At 41.8% G+C, this 21,813-nt stretch overlaps 1 protein-coding gene across 1 annotated transcript; it reads left to right on the top strand.

The window, feature by feature from the left end:
• The first annotated feature begins 15,573 nt into the window (after positions 1–15,573).
• SCG2 (secretogranin II) lies at positions 15,574–20,420 on the top strand. Its single transcript, XM_075268879.1, has 2 exons — positions 15,574–15,681; positions 17,853–20,420. The coding sequence occupies exon 2, from the start codon at positions 17,868–17,870 to the stop codon at positions 19,713–19,715; it is 1,848 nt and encodes a 615-aa protein (XP_075124980.1). The 5' UTR covers positions 15,574–15,681; positions 17,853–17,867; the 3' UTR covers positions 19,716–20,420.
• Positions 20,421–21,813: the final 1,393 nt, after the last annotated feature.

Raw genomic sequence — 21,813 nt, 5'->3', positions numbered from 1 at the left:
TTTCCCCCTTAACGAGTTTATGTTCCCCATAGACTATAATGGGGTTCGAAACCCATTCGAACACTCGAACAGTGAGCGGCTGTTCGAATCGAATTTCGAACCTCGAACATTTTAGTGTTCGCTCATCTCTAGTTTTAACATAAAAAAAATATAAAAATCTGTTGTCTATTTTTTGTCATTGGACTTTAAAGCGATTTTATGTCCAATAAAAAAAAAAAAAACATCAGTAGGCCTCATTCACATCTGTGTTTGGTAATCCATTCGGGGAGTCCGCATTGGGGCCCCCAAACAGAATACCAAACGCACTGGCAAGCGGTGTGCAGCGAAAGCACACAGACCCCATAGACTATGATGAGGTCTGCGCGCTCTCTGCGTGGTGTCCGCACGTAACATGATGACAGAAAAGTACTTTGTGATCTACTTCCATGTCCTCATGATTTGTACGGGAAGCGCGGGCAAGCACACGGACCCCATTATAGTCTATGGGGTCTGTGTGCTTTCGCTGCACACTGCTTGCCAGTGCATTCGGTAGTCTGTTCGGGGGATCCCCATGCAGATTACCAAACGCAGATGTGAACGAAGCATAAACGGAATATGCAAGTTTTTGGCAAAAGTGAAGTCTGGACCATTAGGTCCGTTTCCAGCGTGGTATATTTCATTATTCTTGCTTAGTTTTGCTGGGGTAAAAAAACATGATGGCCGATATAAGTTGGAAGTCTATAGTAAAATAGGATATGTTATTCACATATTTGGAATCAGTGGAGTATCAATAAACCCAGCATGCTTAAGATATGGCTTGCATTAAAAAATAATGTTGTTCTTCATAATTCTTACCCACATGTAAAATATAGGTTCTATCAGAAGGAATCACTCAGGAGAATTTCTTATTAAAAAGAAAATGAACATTTATCAAAGTATTCATAAGAGTTGATACGGGACAACACGGCAGCTTAGTGGTTAGCAATGCAGCCTTTCAGCACTGGTGTCCTGGGTTCAAATCTTGCCAAGGACATAACATCTGCAAGGAGTTTGCATGTTCTCCCCGTGTTTGTGTGGATATTCTCCAAAGATATACTGATAGGGAAAAATGTACATTGTAATCCCTATATGAGACTCACAATCTACAGAAAAAGAAAACATCGTTGATACAAGAAAAATACTCCATGCGTCTGTCCTGACACTGTCATGTTAAAGGACTGGGACCCTCTCCAGACCTCTGTGCGTGTCTCACCAGTTGGCCTGTCCTCCCATATGTCTGTCTTTGTCAATCATTTACGCTAATAGTATAGGCACATTTTAGGATTAGATGGTTGGCTGATCCTGGCAGGTTCACCAATGGCTTCCAATCCCATTCAAGTGCACATCTAACCTATATGACCAGCTTTACTCCTGAAAGACTGATGAAGGATCCTAAATGATGAATTCCCTTGTATTATCTCTGAATGGCGCCCGCGCGGGTTTTGACACAGAAGGAGATGCGGCAAGCCGCGTCTCTCTCTGGTCAAAACCCGCCTGCCACGACCATCGCGGTCGCGGCTTTCCCCTCCTATGTCGGCTCAAATGAATGAGCCGACACAGGAGGGTGCTGCCGCTAGGCGGAAGCCGCGGTCCAGCGCGCCGCGGCTTCCGCCTGAAGAAAGGACATGTCGCTTCTTTTCTCCGCTAGCAGCAGCTCGCCGCTAGTGGAAAAAAGAAGCCCGCCGGTCTGCATAGACCATCAATGTAAACGAGCCCTAAGTCTGTCTGTATCATTCCAATAGCGGGAGACCCGCAACTGCTACAATATAGAGAATGAAAATAATACTCTCTGAACTTTTACTGGATCTGATAAGCTATAAATCATGTCAAAAATTAATAATTGTCCAATGTCAAATTATATCAAAATATAGATTTCTATGTTAATGATATGTCACATAAAGATAATACTCAGAGGAACAAAGCCCTTATTAATGATCCACAAAGACTTCAGAAAGCTTTGAGCCGTCCTGGAATCAGTAATGAGAAAGTGTTTGATGGGTTATATTTATGGGGTCCCCGAGGGAAGACTATGATCCAGGTCAGAGGAACATGTGCAGAAATTGATCCAGATTTGTCAAATTAAAAAATTTAGCAAGGCAGCGGCAGAGCAGATGATTCCTGTTAGTTTCCATAACACTGATCCTTATAATGTGTTTGATTTGTTCCACTTGGAGAATTCTAGATGCTAAAAAAATATATTTCTTGTCATTTTAAAGGACCTCCTAAGGCAACATGCAATTTGTTAATTAGTCTCTCTCTCTCTCTCTCTCTCTCTCTCTATCTCTCTCTCTATATATATGTATTTATTATGTACCCTTTATTTGGTACATTACAGCAGCTCAGTTGCTGATGGCATCAACTGTAACTACCATATTACTGAGTAGATACTATATGTTAAAACATCATTATTATGATTTTGGCAACCACATACTGATATTTTCTTAAATCTGTATGGTTGTAGTGAATTACTACGCAATTGTATATATGTATATACTGTATGGTAATGCTATTTGGCTGCTGTTTTGCTGAATTATTTTATTATTTTGGACCTGCAGGACATAATTTTTTATTATTGGGATATTGAACACTGATTCTTAAGTTTTATATACTATTATTTACCGACATTATTAACTCAATGTAAAGAATAATGATTTGGGCACAGTTTGGTCACTAACATTTACGACAACTTAGTCTCATTTAATAGAACATGTGATTCTGGACCAACATATAATGCACTTTAATTAAAAATGTGTTGGCTTTCTGCCTGAAAAACCTCCATAAAATTCACTCCATGTTGTTAGAGCAGACCTGTCCATAGCTACATTAGATAAGCAAGACGTCTCTTAATAATGAGTGGAGGGAGAGGGTCTCTTCACACAGTGAATGCAGATGGCAGGGGCTGATTTTCCTTACTGCCTCTAAACACATCTACAAATTGCTGGAACTGAATTTTCTGCAGAATCTCATAGTTTGCAATGTGAGAAAAATCTACTTACAGTCTATCTATCTATCTATCTATCTATCTATCTATCTATCTATCCATCCATCTATCTGTTTGTCAGTCTGTCTATCTAAACCACTTGCTACTTTCAGCTTCGAAGTGCTATGATATTGTGCTAGATTTACATAGAAATAGAGCGGATTGCTTTACTAGCTTGGCAGTCTTAGCTAAACAAAGCAATGATACATCTTGTGAGTCACGCCTGGTTAGAAAATTCATTAATAATCTTCATAGCTGCCAATGTCTTAAAATACTTTTGAGGGACACTTTGCTGCTAAACAAAAGTAACTACAGATGGGTTTTCATGCTACAATGAGATCCTCCAATCGATATGTGTAAATGTCTGCTCAGTGTTTTCAATTTTTTTCAATTACTCCTAATCTAGCATAAAACATTTTTACTGTCAGACAGCTTCTCATGATCAAACATGACACAATGTGAAAAAAAAGATCTGAGCACAGGATAATGCATAATAATACATGTAGCAATTTGGCCCAGTACATCCACAGATAAGGGGTGGATATATTATATTGATGTATTATACAAAAAAGCCACCATTAGCCATCACTGGGCACTGTATATACTGTATATACTCTTCAACATTGAAACTGCAACACTAAGAAAGAAAAGTCTTGGAATTATGGAAATCAAAGGATTGATAATCATGTTAATGATATGCAAATAAAAAAATATAAAATGCCAATCGTTGTCTGAGAAATGTTATGCTATGCTGAATGCCTTTGGGCATGTAAATCATCAAGATTGACAGACTGCTGGCAGCTCCATTTGCAATTGCCGAACAATGGCATCTGAGATGTGCTCAATAGGAGACACTGCAGGTGTCGCACGTATAGGTCATGCAGGCAAGCTCAAACTGGCCCACCAGAGTACAAATACAAATGTGCTTTATTAGCATGACCTAAGAAAAACATTTGGTGTTGCCAAAGCAAAGGATGGTTGGGGGTGTGTTTTAGGGGTTCGTCTGTCCTTAGGGTTTCATCGTTCTTGCTTGGGGTGTGTGGGTATGGGTGGGCGTGGGGTAGGCGGATGATGGGGGGCATCTTGTGGGTCCTGTACATCTTGGGGGCCTACCAGGCCGCCACCACTTTTTAATTGGCAGTGGAGGTCTGGTAATGACCTCCCAATCGGTAAGTGAATGCAGTTCTCCCTTCTTCTGAGCTCAAGACAGGCCATAAATACCTGATCAGTAGGGGGCTGACACTTAGATCCCGGATAGATCAGCTGTATGGAGCCACTTCCAGCGCCTGTCCTGTACACAAAATGGGGCTGGAATCAGAAAGCTCCGTCCACTATATTTCAGCCAAGCTCCTTCACAGAATCTCAGAGCTTATTGAAGTCAGTGGGAGCTGAGCTTCATTGAAGGCACCCGGCTGCTATACAGCGAAACTTTCTGTGTACAAGGTCAATTTGTGATGTCAATGGAACATCTATAGCTGGACGTCTGGTTCACAGCTCAGTGGTGTACAAACGCCTTCTGATGGTTTGTGTCAACACTATTTGTCGTTCTGGGCTTGGGATGTGACATCCAATTTCACTTGCAATACAGAATGGATCATGGTGCACAATTCTTTCAATCAGACAATCTCCTGCACCTCCTGCTGTAATTCCAGTTTCCTGTTGTTCTCCCAGCCATCGGGACACGTAACATTAAAGAGTGCTGACATGTCAGCCTAGGAGTTTAGAGATCTGTGGGAGTGGTAAACCAAGGTCTCTCATTTCAAGGATTCTGTTCTTCCCAGATTGCAACAAGTAGCAATAAGTGTGCGATGCCTCCTCTTCATCAATGAGTCAATCATCTAACACCACCTTGATCCACTTTTTGTAGTTTGTTGTACATCTTTGCTTTCTATCTTGCTCTTATGCATCTCCAACATACCACAGATTGGAGCTAGGTACTTGAAAATGTGATCATTTGCAGATCTTAGTGACACCTGCTGCTTCAGTTTGCATAACCTTATGGCTTGGGAGCCACTTGGGGCACTAAAACAGATTTGCTTTTAGAGTTAGCATAATTGATGGTGCAATTCTGAATTCTGGGAAGGGTTGGGAGACAGAGAGTCCTCAATTCCTTTCTGTTGCGAAGGAGAAATCTGTGCGAGAAGAAGTTAGGAGACTAAGCCAGAGCCCTAAACTAGCAGTCAGGACACACCTTGTGGAAGAGAAAGGGTCCCTGATATGATATGAAGATAGAGTTATATGGATCTCATAGCTATGACTCTGCCTGCAGCCTCAAGTCAGACAGGGCAACATGGAGAATTTACAGTCCTCATCATGGGAATTGTGGATTTTGAGAGCGTATATCACACTGATTAAGCTAAAGACTATCCCAGCAAAGAAGACAGACTGTCAATGGGAGTATGGGACTGTCAATGGGCGCGTTTACTACATGGAGGTCCCCCCATAGGTAATTAACCAGTTCATTCTATGTTATTTCTTGGTGTACATGCACTCTAAATAACTATGGATATTGTATATACCTTTACATGTATACAATGAGAGTGTTTAGTATTCGCCACTACATATTATTATTCTAATTGGGCCTCCATTGTTTGTATGGTTGTACCACCTCATTTATCATTTTGTTCTTTATATATGTTTTACATGTATTTAAATAAAGTTTGATATATATTTTTGCTAAACATTTTTGTGGCAGTGCGCTTTTTTAGCATAGTGTTTCATTCTTGTGGCTCTGCCAACCTTTTGCCCTATATTTAGTTGTGTGTACTGATACTTTACATGCCAGATTATGGAATATCCTGGATTACTAAAAGGTTATAGGAAGGTATCTAAAACGCATTCACCAGCACAAAACCTCCAGGAATACCAGTTAGCTCTCAAATCTATATATGATATATTTAATTTTATAAGACAAGTGCCACCTACCAGATGTGCTGAAGTCACAATTAAAAATGTAGATGCCAGTATACTTATTTAATGAACCCACCAAAAAGTGCCAAGAGGACATATGTCAAAGTAGCAATACAGCTAAATCGCTCCTCCTGCTTCCCCATCCAGTTGGAATCAAGGATTCCCCAGGCAGAATGGAGAGGATTCATTAATACTGATGCTATGGGAGAGTGGCGTGCCAGGACTTCTTCCCCCTGCAGTGAGTGCCACATTCATTCAAGAAAAGAGGCAAATCTAATTAGTAAATGAGTCTCACTTGTATTGCCTAGACAGAAGCCCTAAGAGTTAGTTCATACAGGGGGCAATGAGACAGATTTTCACAGCAGATTTCGCCTCAAAATCTGCCTCCATACAATGGTGGTCTATGGAGACTGCTAGCTTTTTTTTTTTTCTGTTAGGGTGCATTCACACTACGTACACGGCAGCTTATTCTGAACGTAAAACACGTTTAGAATCAGCGGCGTATAAAGCAGTTCCATTCATTTCTATGGGAGCCGGCATACGAGCGCTCCCCATAGAAATGAATGGGCTGCTTTTTTCACTACGAGCAGTCCCATTGAAGTGAATGGCATGTGCTGGCGTGTACGGCTTGGCATGAGCAGAGCTAGCCGTACACGCGGGCACTTTCCATTCACTTCAATGGGACTGCTCGTAGTGAAAAAGCAGCAGTACCTGGTAAGGAGAACCCCACGCCCCCCACTCCCAATGAAATACAAAGGGATAGGGAGCACAGGGCTACAAAATGAATCTAAGGTCTACGAGACAACATTTAAAAAAAAACATGACATAAGCAACACCAAGGGCCATCTAGAAAGCCCATCAGGAACAGGATCAAAAGGAACAGAGCAATCACAAACAAAATAAACACCAACTGCAAAACAAGTCCAAGATCACTCAACACAATAGGACAATAACACTGTCCTGTGGGTAGGGCAGAGATCAGTAGCATGAGGGCTCATGCTTCGATGGGAAGCGAAGTCGAAAGATCCGGTTGATGGAGCGGGGGCCCAGGCGGATCCATCATTGGAAGACGTCGTGGAGATAGGTTGCTCTGAAGTCTCTCTCCGGAGGCAGTTGAAGAAGAACGCCTGGAGCCGCGGCTACGTCTGGATACAGTAGGGCGGGAGGAGTCCAGAGCAAGCCAGTTCGGGACTGAGACAGGGCGTACATCCAAGGAGGCAAACAAATCAGGCAAATCCGCCGGGGAACGGACCACAATGGAAGAGGAGCCAGAACGTACAATCAAATGGAAGGGATGACCCCATCTATAGGAACCTCCACTGTCCTTGATTAGAGTCAACACCGGTTGAAGAGCACGGCGCATAGCCAGCGTGCGAGATGAGATGTCAGGATAGAGCTTGACAGAGGCGTTTTCAAAAGGCACAGATCCCATATCCCAAGCACACTTCAGGATGAGTTCCTTGTCCGTGAAGTAATGTAATCTGCACAGAACGTCTCTAGGATTAGCAGGGTCAATCGAGCCAGACCGCTGGACCCTATGCACACGGTCCATCACGAAGGTAGCATCCAGCGGGCGTTGAGTCGCCATATTGAAAATGGTATTAACTCGGTTGAGCAAATCATCCTGAGGGCCTTTTTCAGGTACTCCGCGCAGGCGAATATTATTTCTGCGACCCCGATTCTCTTGATCATCCAGGAGCAGAGCAATATGTTGAAGACGAGTCTCAGAGTGAGACTGAGCGCTCTCCACTGCAGACAGGCGTTGTTCCAGAGAGGACAATGTTTGATCAGTAGCATCAGCCCTAGTGGTAAGCTGAGACACATCAGATTGGATAGCACCCAGGGCCTGAGCTTGGGACTGCTCCATTCGAGAAACTACAGCATCCAGGTCTTGTTTAGTAGGTAGAGCCTGAATAAGGTCCCGAAGTAATTGAAAGTCCGCTGGGGCAATATGGGCTGCCGAGCAGGGTGGGGGAGCAGAATCCGAGGATTGCATGTCATGTGCAGGGGGGGTAGCAGACACTAAAGAAGGCGGCTGCGACTGGCGCAGCGGAGGAGATGGAGGAGCCATGTCTTCAGCGCCATACCCTGTAGCCGAGGTTCCAGGTCGGGACAAGAAGGTAGAGATTGATGGTGAGTGAGCAAGAGGGCGGCCTGGTGTGCGGGAGGGAGCAGTGGAGGTGTTAGGACGTCTTCTGGACATATCACAGCGGGAAGCGACCATAGAAGGTAATGAAGGTACACTCGCAGTATCACCAGGCCTTACATGAGGCGGTCAAACAGTTCCATAATCAAACCTGGCGCCCAGGGGGTGCAAAAGGAGCAATGAGAGAAGCGTCAGGTCTGTGGGGACACACCGCAGATCGCACACCACACAGCAAGTGGAGGAAGGTGAGGAGCCCCCCCTGATGGTGGAGTAGGGGCTCAACACTCCCTCCACTCCACTGCAAGTCACAACAGCAGGAGTTCCCAACTAGGAATGTCTCTGGAGAGGGTGAGAGAATCCAAAAAACCAGCAGAGAGTACTCACAGTGTTAGAATGTCCCAGCAGACAGCGCCAGAGCCAACAAGCAGAGGGGGAAGATATCTGTAATCCAAGCAGTGCAGGAAGGCCAGGCAACAGGCAGAGCAAGGGCCCAGTATAAACAAGCAGCAGCTTTGACTTGAGTTAACAAGCAGCAGCAGGCCCCCACAGACGTACCAGGAGGGTCAGGAACACCAGGAGATGGACACTGGAGGACCACACTGAGCCAGGAACCACTGTGGAACAGCAGGCAAGGTCTTCTGGATGCAGCCACCGACAGAGAAGCCAGCACAGACGTAGGCAGCAGATCTAAGATGGCGGCCGCAGCGGTGAGAAGACAGCAGATGAAGAGTCCGGCAGGCAGAGGACACCAGAGAGCACCAGGGGATCACCACCGAGAGGAGGAGAGAACGGACGGCAGGCAGGTAAGTGGATGCGGTCAATTCCTAGAGCAGGGTGCATGGAACCGGGTAGGCCGCGAGGCCAAGATGGCGGCCGGACTCAGGCAAAGCAGTAGGCCGCAGAACAATCAACCGCCCGGGGCCACGCAAGAGCGGACGGATGGCGCCCAAAAACAGCAGACGGAGGCTTGGGGAGAGCCTCAGGGCAGCCCAGGAGAAAATAAAGCAGGATGGTGCCGGTGAGGTCAGATGGAGAGCGGAGACACGGAGAGCTCTGGAAGATGCGTCCGCTCTCACACGCGGCTAGCCACGCCCCCCCCCCCCCCGCAGAGTAGGGTTGAGGGATCGGAAAAGATTGGACCTGATCGGCGATCAAATAAATTTCACGATTGCGATCAGGATCAGTTGGAAAATGATCAGAAATCGGATTTTGAAATCTCAAGATCGGCTCAACCCTAAAATTGACTTTTCCCATAGAGAAGCATTGACTAGGGTTGAGCGATCGGGATCGGGAAAGATAGGATCCTGATCGGCGAACGAGCAAATTTCACTATTGGGATCGGCTGGAAAATGATCGGAAATATGATTTTAAAATCGATTCTGAAATCTCAAGATCGGCTCAACCCTAGTGCATAATTAGCATACATACTCTATGAAAAGACACTAATATACTAAATTAGCGCAATCTCTGGGCGCTGTATTACATTTGGAGTCCTGTAGCTTCAAGTAAAGCCTCTAGCTTGAACAATCTAGTATCACAATTTGTTAAAAAACTTTTACTTTTAAGAAAATGCACTTAATCCATCCAAAGTGTATAATAAAAGTATCATCTGCCACATCCTGACTGTATAATTACCTACCTGTCTCAGTGTGAATAGCAGCACATAGTCTAAGTTTTAGCTCATTTTCCAGAATTATATTTCTGATGTCTAATATCCCATTGATCACACATAGCCATGTCACCATACCTTGCGGGGATCATAATTGGCAGGATCCATAAATATCTTTTTCTACATCAAGCTATTTTGAGACAAGAGGAAGCATGACTACAAATGCTCTTCTCCCTCCCCTCTCTCATTCATAGCAGATGAGTCCTGTTCTCAGGAGAGCGATGAGTCAGATGCCCTTGCTCTTTCTGGCTCCAAATCTCTGCATACGTTCAGACTTTATATTCATTGTGATGACGTAAAACGAGGAGCTGCAGAAAGGTCTGCAGAAGTTGTTGTCTTGGGAGAGGTGGTGATCTTTGCAGTTTAGAAGAAAGGTTGGCCATACAGTTTAGAGGAAAGATAAGGTCATCATTTGTCAAATTTTAGATTGCTCAAGGGGGCTGCAATTCGTTTCTGGAATGAAATGCAGAACGTGTGTTACAACTTCTCTTCCAGCACCCTTGTTGCCAAAATGGTGACCTTTTACATAATATACAATAAAATAGCACTAATATTGTACATCCTACTGTACAACACTTTATGGGGGAGGGGGGGGCAACAAACTTTTCGCCAAGAGGGACAGATTTTATTACATGAAAATGTGTGGGGGCTGACCATTCAGACTGACATTCTTTAACCATTTAAGAGGACCTTTCACGTCATTTCATGTCCGGTATTATATATAGCTAGAGAGCTGACAGTGTGCTGTCAGCTTTATAGCGGTATATAATGCTGCACATCTATGAGGACGTGAAAGGTTGTCTTTAACATGACTTTTGGATATGGGATGTTCCTCACTCCTTCCTAAAACCACCCAAACTACAGTAAATATTGACTTTGGAATAAATGCACAAAAAATTTTGGGTGTCAAAATGGCCACAGCTTTATTACATTCACAGAAGTAAAATAATGACAGAAGGAGTCAGGTGAAGTGCTAGACCATTGGGATTTACGAATACTGTGAGATCCCCAGCTGTCTGACATACAGCACCCGGCCAGACAGCATGAAATAAATAAAGGGGGCGGCACGCTCCGGCTTGCAATTCTAGCAGAGCCAGTACACTTTAAGGGCACTAATGACCCTGTGCTTAACCCCAATGCCCGCCCCTGGATGACGTTACTATTACGACATCCTTCAGGCTGGCCATTTCCAAAGCTCAGCCTGTTCACCACCATGAGGTTTAACCTCCTCTATTAGTTAAAATAAGTCTACAATAACTTGCCTGCAACTTCCACCGGACTCCTCAACCGCCACAGAAGAGGCCATTTGACATCTTAAATGGACTTGACCACCACCAAATTGAGTTGGAATGCTCTAGCCTCTAGAAACCTTATATACTACAAGTCCCCATACTACCTCCCCTACAATACTAACCTATGAATATTGCTGAAAATGCAGCTAAAGTGATAGGGCTGTAAATCTAATTTTGGGATTCCTGCTAGTCCTCATTATTTTGCCACTATTAAGTGAAATAATGTAATGAAATGGAAATGAATTCCTTCTCAGTATGTATCTATTGGAGTATTTTTCTGCATTGGCCATTACTCAGAAAACAGAGGAAATGGAGAACACAATCCATCTGGTTACTGGAAGCTAAATTATCGTTGTAATGAAAATGTAGCAAGAAAAATGTTAAAAGGATTTTCTTATGCCTTAAAGGGACACCCGGGTGATTTTTTTTTACTTGTTATATTGTAGGAAAGATCATTTCCTTCAGTAATAACAGTTGTCTACTCAGTGTCTTTCCTTATAGGGCTTACTCTTTCTTCAAGAAGTCACGTGATCACAGTATGACCTCTTTTTTTCTAGCATGGGTTGCTGTGTAAACAGGAAGTTTCTTTCTGCTGCCTGGAGATATTATAGAGTGCTAACCATGTGACCTCAGATCCTTGTCCTTCTGTTCTTATGTCTCTTCTGTCAAAATACCACCTTGCTACCTTTATGCCACTCTCTGCCTTTCATATAATCTGCTCCCTATAGCTGTTTTCTCATACAATGCCCAGTTCTCCCCACTTTCACAATCAAATCACCAAAAACAGATGACATCAACCTCACAGTGTAAGGTCCTAGAAGGTCAATTTTGGTAAAAGCTCTACAGTGCTTTGCATAAACATGTACCAGACACGGATACAATAAGTAGACATGGGAATAGAACATGGGTGACAGCATCAGTAGATTGTGGGCAGGGCTCTCCATCCTACTGTACCAGTCGGTGACTGTTTTTATATTTTGTGTACTGTATGTAAACCCTCAAATGTACAGCACCATGGAATTAATATAATAATGTATAGCACCATGGAATTAATATAATAATGTACAGCACCATGGAATTAATATAATAATGTACAGCACCATGGAATTAATATAATAATGTACAGCACCATGGAATTAATATAATGATGTACAGCACCATGGAATGAATATAATAATGTACATCACCATGTAATTAATATAATAATGTACAGCGCCATGGAATTAATATAATAATGTACAGCACCATGGAATTAATATAATAATGTACAGCGCCATGAAATTAATATAATAATGTACAGCACTATGGAATTAATGGTGCTATATAAATAAATACTAATAATAATAAGCAATAGCATATTTTCAATGTACTTCATTGACTACCTTGCATCACTAGCAAAATGCTGAATTATTCCTTTAAAGAAGTATGCTGCTTATTACAAGTTATCCTTTAGGATAAAGATGACCATTGATCACAAAATGGGACCCCCCATGTGTATGTACACATTGACACTTCATTCAATACAATGGGACTAATGGAGATAGCTGAGCATAGACATGAATAGAGCAACAGTGTGCATACACAAAATGGCACTTGATTCATTAGGGGGACATTAGACTCCCATTTTCAGGATTGGAGGTGTCCCACTGGCTGACCCCTCACTAACCAGATATGATGATGGAAAGTAAAAAACTTGCAATAACCAGAATACCCCTTTAAATTCATGTTCCTACAAGATCAAAAGCTTATTTTAAGGGTATGTTCAAATGGCAGGATTTGCTGTGGATTTAGGGGCAGTTTTCATGCCCGAATCCAGGGCAGATTCTGCCAGGAATCTCCTTCCCATTGTTTTCAATGGGAAGTAGAGATCGCAGCAAAACATGGAAAAAAGAAGACTCCTGCTTGATCTTGCCGCAAATTCCATGGCTGATTCTTCCACAGAGTCCACAGCTCGAGACTCCCTGCAGATTAGGCCAGGTCATGGCCGACTGTAGGCAAAAATGCCACCGGCAGAAAATGAAGAGGGATTCCTCTTCATTTTCTGCCGTATGAACATAACTGAACTGTTTGTGTGGGCTCAGATACATCTGATCCTGGCAACACTAGACAACACATTATGGCAGACTGGTCTCAATAAGAACCATCAGGAAACTGGGTGATGAGTATTGGGGAAATGGCACCATATTTTAAAGGTCAATCTGTCAAACAGTTTTTTTCCGGATCTTAAGCATGTAACAATATACCCATAGGGGTCAGAGAAACTCATGCGAAAAAATTCTGATTTCTCCCCTTATTTCTGTGACTTACAGATTTCTATGTATCCATAGTAAAAACCACTCACTAAAATAGTCATCGTTTTCACCTCATTGTATATTCCTAAATATATGTACAGCGGAGGTTAGACAGATAACAGCTGTGGTTGCAAAGAGTAAGCCTCAAGCTTCATACAGCTTTGTAACTGCATAAAACAAGCCTCAAAAACCACAGAAAATAGTCCTTATTCATTACTCACATAATATACTCTTATCATATAGGTTACATAGCAAAAAGATCAATGTTGATTCCACAGTAAAATACATATAGGTTATCTCCCCTGTCCTTATCAGCAGCAGCACAGTGTTACTACTATTTGCAATCCCATATTCTGCATAAGTAGCAGCCTATACCTTCACAACAACAACAACCCCCTCCTCTAAGTCTACTCCCAGCAGCCTGGATCCCTCCATCCAGAGCAGCATCTGCAGCATGTTACATGATGGATCAGGCAAGTGCTGATCAACAACACAACGCAATGGAGAAACTGGACTGGAAATGTCATTGTGCAAGTATCGACGTCAGTGAAAATCTGGTACATGTAAATAAAAGAAAAAAATTTCTATTATATCCTAAGTATTGGCGATAAAATCATTGATTTACAAACATGGATTTAGCTAAAGTTTACATTGTAATACTCAATGCAGCACTATTGGTTCTCAATGGTTGTAGATTCTCAGAAAAAGGGGGTGAGACTTAAAGGCACCAAGATCTGCCAAAAAGGCACCAAAATTGTGTTGTAAAATTCTGGCTCAAAGTAAACCAACTGAAAGGCGGTATGAACTTAGAATACACAGTGTAATAATATACCACTGTGATAAATCTAGCATATTTTACACTGATATTTCCACTTTGCAGCAACGCAGCTTTTTTTTGTTGCAGATTTTGCGGCGTTTTTTGAGCCAAAGCCAAGAATGGCTACAATGGGAATCGGAAATATATAGGAAGCTTCTTATACTTCTGCTTTCTGTTAAATCCACTCCTGGCTTTGGCTCAAAAAAATGCAGCAAAACTGCAATAAAAAAAAAAGTTGCATTTTCAAATTGTGGGGCATCAGCCTTACCCTCGTTCACAACAGTGTTTGGATTCCATCCAGGGGAGTCCGCATGGGGACCCCCTCCCCCCCGAACGGAATACCAAACACAAGTGCAAGCGTTGGTGCAGTAAAAGCACACGGACCCCATAGACTATAATGGGGTCCGTGTCCTTGCTGCGAGATCTCCGCAGGGATCTTGCGGACAGGAAAGTAGTTCACCATCTACTTTCCTGTCCACATGATTCGTGCAGACAGCACGCTGCAAGCACACGGACCCCATTATAGTCTATGGGGTCCGTGTGCTTTTACAGCACAGCACTTGCAATTGTGTTTGTATTCCGTTCGGGACTCCCTCAGACGGAATCCAAACGATGATGTGAACGAGGGCTTACACTGATTCTGATGCAAAGGAACACTTCAAAATCAGTATGGAAAAATATTATAATGGGAATCAATGACAGACACATCTTTTTTTACAAGAGCATTCTGCCCTATCTTGATGCTCTGGAAATACAGAATTTTTCACCAATGGGAAACAAAGGTTTGCAGGGAAATACACAGTGTATTATTGTATGCTGGACATTTACATACATTTGTCTGTGTCCGTTTTGTTGCACTTCCATTCATCTGCACAGGGTTGTTTTGGTGACAAGCACAGGGATTTCTTAATTTCCCATTCAGATGAATGGCACAGTGGGACAAAATCTGCCTTGTGTGAATTTACCCTTAAGGCACCGCCCTCACTACTTCATTTTACAGCCCACATTCAATGGCTGAACACAATATGAAGGAGATAGGGTAGCTGGCTGTCAGATTTGTATAGCATTCAGCTCTTCTCATAAGCAACAAGTGTGCTATATGATCCAGAAGCCTCCATTGACTAATACAAGCAATTGCAGGTGCAGGAGACCATCCTGAAGACTGCAGGATAAGTGCGGAGAGTGGGGTACCACCAGGGGTTAATCAGACCCCTGCAGACACCCTATATATTATTATGCAATGATCATAATGTAATGCATGCCTGCACCATGTAATATAAAGCAGATTTATGTGATCTGATAGTCCAGCCTGTACCTAGATGTCTGTATCGCTCCCTAAACCTTGTAGATGGAATGATTTAGATAATGTCAGAGGGTAAGGAAAGAGTTAACCCTGCTTGCTTCTCACTCCCCGGCGCTGTGTGCACACCGAGTGACGTCATGCGGATCACGTGACGCGCCCTATTAAGCACTGGGAGCTGTTCTGGTGCTGAAACAAATATCTCCATCCTGAGAGGGAGCGATGGTCAGAGAGCAGCCCTCTGCCTGAAGCACACAGGTAGGCTGGTGCACCCCAGGGGCGCAGGGAACTTGGGGCAGCTTCTCTAGCAATGCTTGGGAACTATATACACTAGGCTATATACAGCCACTCAGCCCTATAGATAGATGCAGGCAATCCCTTCCACACATTGCTATATGTGCACACCCTTCTCCTTAACTAAGTTATGGTGTGGGAGGTGTTCAGTGCATTGCCTGTTGCTATGCTGTACAAGTTACCAGGCATCAGATGTAGACAATGGCAGGATGCTGGCTGCTAGACTAGACAGGGTGATGTCTTACCCGAGTCATCCGCTTCTATCTCTGCCATAAAGTGAAGCTGTCAGATAATGAAGGGGTTAACCATTGCTACCGCCATCATAATAACTATGCTATGGATACAGAAGATCTGATGCACTCCTAAAGTGCACAGTATGTTATCTACAATCTGATTTTTATTGGGAGGATTTTGCACATATGTCATAGATTATATGGATGCAGTAGCGGGGTAATCTGTAATCTGCTGGGGAGAATATGGGGATGTGTGATATTACATGACAGATTATGTCACTAGTAAATAGAACTGCTCTGAGTATGTATTATGTTACTCCTTTACCTTGTATCTATACTTCATTGTATTTTGAGAGACCTCAGCATTGTAACCTGTCACATTGTGTTTATGTGGGTGTCTCCTATCCCATACACATCCATTAGTCCAGTGAAATATTGTATTCAAATGTTACTATTTGGAGAAAAGTTTATAATAGAAATAAACAGAAAAAGCATCGGACAATCCCAAACTACTCCAGGTGGCATTCATAGTTCTACCAGTTATAATGCCATGGGGTACCTTAGCCTAGTGATACATTGAATATGACTATTACAGTACATTGCCAAACCTTGGTCTGAGTGTTAACAAATAGACATAGACCTAGTAAAAGTAATAGGGAGGGAAGAGGAATAGGAGTATCTCAAGCTGTTCTGAATATCATTCATAGGTCTACCACAGTTATAATTTTATGGGCACCTAAGCCTACAGATATATTTAATATGACTAATACAGTATATTGCTAAGTCTTGGTCTGATTGTTAACAAATAGACATAGACCTAGTAAAGATAATAGTGGGGAAGATGGGATGAAAAGGAATAGAAGGATTCCAAGCTGCTCTGCATAGCATTCATAGGTCTACCATAGTTATAATGTTATTGGGTACCAAAGCATACTGATATATTTGATATGACTAATAAAGTATATTACTCAGTTTTGGTCTGATTGTAAACAAATAGACATAGACCTAGTAAAGGCTATAGGGGGGGGGGGATTAATAGGAGTATCTCCAGTTGTTCTGAATATCATTCGTAGGTCTACCACAGTTATAATGCTATGGGGTACCAGACCCCACTGATATATTTCATATGACTAATAGAGTATATTACTCAGTCTTGGTCTAATTGTTAACAAATAGAGATAGACCTAGAAAAGGTATTAGTGGGGGAAGGTGGGGTGAAAAAGAATAGGAGGATCTCAATCTTCTCTGGATAGCATTCATAGGTCTACCACAGTTATAATGTTATGGGGTACCATAGTGATATATTTCATATTACTAATACTAAGTCTTGGTCTGATTGTTAACAATTAGATATAGACCTAGAGAAGATAATAATGGAGTAACACATTTCACTATCTAGGATACATATAGTTGGATGTGGCATTGATCTAAATGAACCCAGAGCTTGTGGGTGGTGCTGACTTATATTAGTAAATCAAGATTGAAGAGTCTTCGTGGAGAAAAGCCAAGACTGCACTTGTGTCTGCATAATACATTGGTTTGTGCTGCTTTAAACCTTCACACATAAACCTGAAGCCAAGGCAAAAGTTATTTTGAGCAACCTGAAGTCTATAAATACGAGCACATTAACGGCGCTTCTATAAGTAGATTGGGATTTCACAGTCAGAGATCAGTCACTGACAAGGATTCATTAAATGTCTAGATGTTGGGAAGCAGCCGGTAGTACAGCACTTTAAATCAACAAGATGTATTGGTCCATTTGTCATATGTGTTTTGCATTTCTAATGGTATTAAGTGCAGCTACTGACATGATGGACTTGGGGGAGTGATAGATTTGATGCTCTGTGATATATGTTACATAATTCATTCCTTGCTGCATAATCATCTCCATTTCTTTTGTAGGAAATATTGATAAACATGGCATCTCCAAGGAACTACTATCTTGCAAGATGCTTATCCCTGTGCTTTTTAATCATCCTAATGTCCTTTGCTGATGCTGCATCATTTCAGTACTACCAAGTGCCACAACAGGAGCAAGAGTACAGAATGAAGAGTTTACAAAGGCTGCCAAGCCCAGATATGTTGAAGGCACTGGAGTACATTGAGAACCTCAGGAAGCAAGGTAGCAGAACAGAGAGCCTCCCTGATTATACCTCCTACCAAGGGGCACCATTCCTCACTGAGCAGAAGGAAGTGCAACCCCTTTCACCAGACAGTGCCAAACCTCTCCTCAATGATGATGAGTCTGAGTGGATGAAAGCAATGTTGGAAGCTTTGATGCAAGCAGAAAAAGAGGCAAAGGTGACACCACAAGACAAAAGCAAACCGTACAGCAACTTAATGGACAAAAACTTACCACCTGAGCTGATCGAAGACTACGACTCAAACAAGTGGTCTGAGAGAAGACCAAAAACGAGCAAATTTTCACCAAGATTATATGATGACTACTCTCGGGACAACCCACTGAAAAGGACCAATGAAATTGTCGAAGGTCAGTATACTCCACAAAATCTAGCTACATTGCAGTCTGTCTTCCAGGAACTGGGGAAACTCAAAGGCCAGGCCAACCACAAAAGAGACAGATTAGAAGAAGACCAAAAACTTTACAAGGATGATGAGGATGACATGTATAAAGCCAATAACATCGCTTATGAAGATGTAGCGGGAGGTGAGGACTGGAACCCCATCGAAGAGAAAGTTGAGAGCCAAACACAAGAAGAGTTAAAGGAGAGTAAGGAAGAGGTTGAGAAGACAGACGATATGGATGAAGAGATGAAACGTTCTGGATTGTTGGGTTTGCAGGATGAAGAAACTGAGAAGGAAAATAAAGAGCAGGAATCCGAAAACCTGTCCAAACTGATGAACTCCTATTTAAAGATGTGGTTGAACAGAATGGAAAAGGGTAAACCGAATATAGAAAAGCGGTCATTAAAATTCTCAGGAATTACAGGGTCTCTAGATCCTGAAGCTATATTTCAGCTGATCGATCTATCTAGAAACTTACAAATCCCTCCTGAGGATCTTATTGACATGCTGCAAGATGAAGATAGTAGGAAATTTCCTGGAAGACTGGAGTCTGAAAAAGAGGTTGAAGTTCCTGAAGATTTGGATGAGGTTTCTGAAACTATGACAGATAAAACGGATGTGTATAAAAGTAAGCAAGGATTTATAAAGCAGCCCAAACCTGTTATGTTGCCTATTGGTCCTGAAGATCTAACAGATGAAGATATGATGATGAACCTCATGGCCGCTGATAAGTTACCAAATCAAAAATATCCTTTCCTCAATCGTTTTAACCAAAACAATGGTATACCAAGGCCGTACTCCATGTTTAGCAAACCCAAAGGACATAAAGTCATCTGGCCAAGTGACTTGGAAAAAAGACAAATAGAATATGAGCCCAGGTCAGACAAGGAGGAAGATTTGGCTGATTATGTAGTAAAGATGCTAGCCAAATATCCAGAGCTTCTTGGCAACAATCAGAATAAAAAAATCCCAGCCCTTTACTCACCCAGTGACATTCAGGATCTTGAAAAACAGTATGAAAAGGCTTTGAGAGGATATCTGAATGTGCGAGGTTACCAGGATTTAGAGACTGTAGCCAATGGTAATCGAAGGCTACCCCTACCCAGGGAAACGGATGACACACAAAATAAGCAGTATATAGATGAGGACATGCTTATGAAGGTCTTGGAGTACATGAACCAGGAGAAAGCAGAAAAAGGAAGAGATCACAGTGTTAAAAGATCTATGGAGAATATGTAATTTGTTTGTGTTACCCAAACGTCATGACCTTTTTTCTTTATGTTCTTTTCTGGCTTTGTGGTTTACGTGGACTGGGCTAAGGTTTCTCTTCCAGTTATAGGAATGGTTTTCTGATGACCCAGTGTCAGGATAAATATACATTATTGCTTTACATTCATCATGATAGTATGACTGTTTTGTATCCATTGGACACTCCATTGTTACTTCTGGAATTGAAGGGATCTTACATGAAATTGGGAGAAACCACTTTACAATCCATAGGTCCTGGACATTTCAGTTGATATTGAAGTCTCTATAGATCAGAACTTTCTTACCAATGAATTTGATTTTTTTGTACTTGATTTAGATGACATATTATTTCAGATTGATATTATTATAGCTTCTTAGACTATACCTATATTGTTATATGTGAAGTTCTGTGGAAATACAGCATGTTTATATGTTAAGCACTGCAGTATTCTACCTAAAACAACTATAGTATAAGAAGTCAGCACATCGGATTCTGCCTATGTATCTCTAAGTACCACTGAATTAAGCTATGAATTTCCTTCACAGTTTCTTGAGGCATTGTCAAGATTAAGAAAATATGATCTGCTTATTCCCACTATGGTCTGTGCCTTATATTGCCCATCAGTTCCTTTCAAATAAATGGGACTGAGCTGTAATACCTGAAACAACCATGCACTATCCACAAAGTAAGTATATATCCAGCTCACCCTTGTATCTTGATACTCCACCTGGGAAGCTCGGATAAGATGGAGACTCCAACTAGCTGATATCAATGTAGTACCAAAAAATCCAGCATCAGCCAGGGAGTATATTAAAACATAGCTTTTATTCTTCCTTTAAAAAGTGATTATATGGTAGCAATTGAAAATTCACAGATGTACTGTCATAACGTGGCTACGCGTTTTGAAACATGGCACTATGGTGGCGCTGTTTATGGAAAATTTAGAATAGACTTTATTTTTCTAATTTCATAAACCCCTTTGAATAAAGCAGGGATTGATATACAAACGGTTCGTTTTGTCACATATGAATTGGATCCCATCAGAAGACGAAATAAAAATGTGAGAATTCCATTTTCCTCTATTTTCCCTTTATTTTTATTTTTTATAAATCTGTATGGAAAGAACATGAACTGATAAAGTAAATGAACCCGATATACAGTTCTTGCATATTTATTATGATCAGTGCAGGATATACCAGTCCTGTAATATATTCTATATCAAAGGTGGTACTATCGTAGGCTAAATCAGCTAAATCTCTCGTGTAGATAGATCCGATCTTGTTATATGGTATTTATTTTTATATAATTTAAGATACAGAAAGACAAGACATACAACCTTATAGCAGAGCTCTTCAGAGCATCTGACCCACTTAGACTGGCTGCAAAATGGAGCCCCAATTATATGTAATAACCCAATTTCTTTCAATTATAGATGATGAAAGAGATTTGTTTTTGGCTTTTATGAACCACACGAGCTACAAGGATTAAAAAAAAACTTATAATGTGATCATGAAGAAGTGGCCTGTATACCACACCTATAGATCCCCATCTTGTGTTCAGGGTTGTGTGTGTGGTATACATTAATATTTGTTGTTGCACATGGATTCCCGTCATCTGCGCTTATACATATCACCCACCTTGCTTTGAAGTCTACCATTGTCACTTCTTCCTAGGGCTGCTGTGTCGTACCCAAGTGTATGTGGAATGTCCGCAACCTTAGCCGCAAAGTCACAGTAATGCATCTGCTTCAAGAGATCACCGGGATACACATTGTATTCTATAGACAGCACTATTACTTTCACTACCAAAACTCCTGACACTATACATTCAGGTTTCTTTCACAGGATTAATTTTCAATCACTGAATTCTTTTGTTACTGTTTGTTGTGTATCGTGTGGTACTGTAAAAACAAATCAAAAATAAAGCATTCTGTATATTTGAAGCATTTATTTTTTGCTATCATCATGTTCACAATGCTTATCTTCCTATACTATCCTTACAATAGTTTCTATTCACAATGTATTGTTAGATACAGATTAGAGTGACAGATGTAAGGAGCAGTAAAACATGGCATGCATGAAGACTCCT

Source organism: Leptodactylus fuscus, chromosome 3 (genome assembly GCF_031893055.1).
Source record: "Leptodactylus fuscus isolate aLepFus1 chromosome 3, aLepFus1.hap2, whole genome shotgun sequence".
Lineage (NCBI taxonomy): Eukaryota > Metazoa > Chordata > Amphibia > Anura > Leptodactylidae > Leptodactylus > Leptodactylus fuscus.
This window is presented reverse-complemented; position numbering and strand designations above follow the sequence as displayed.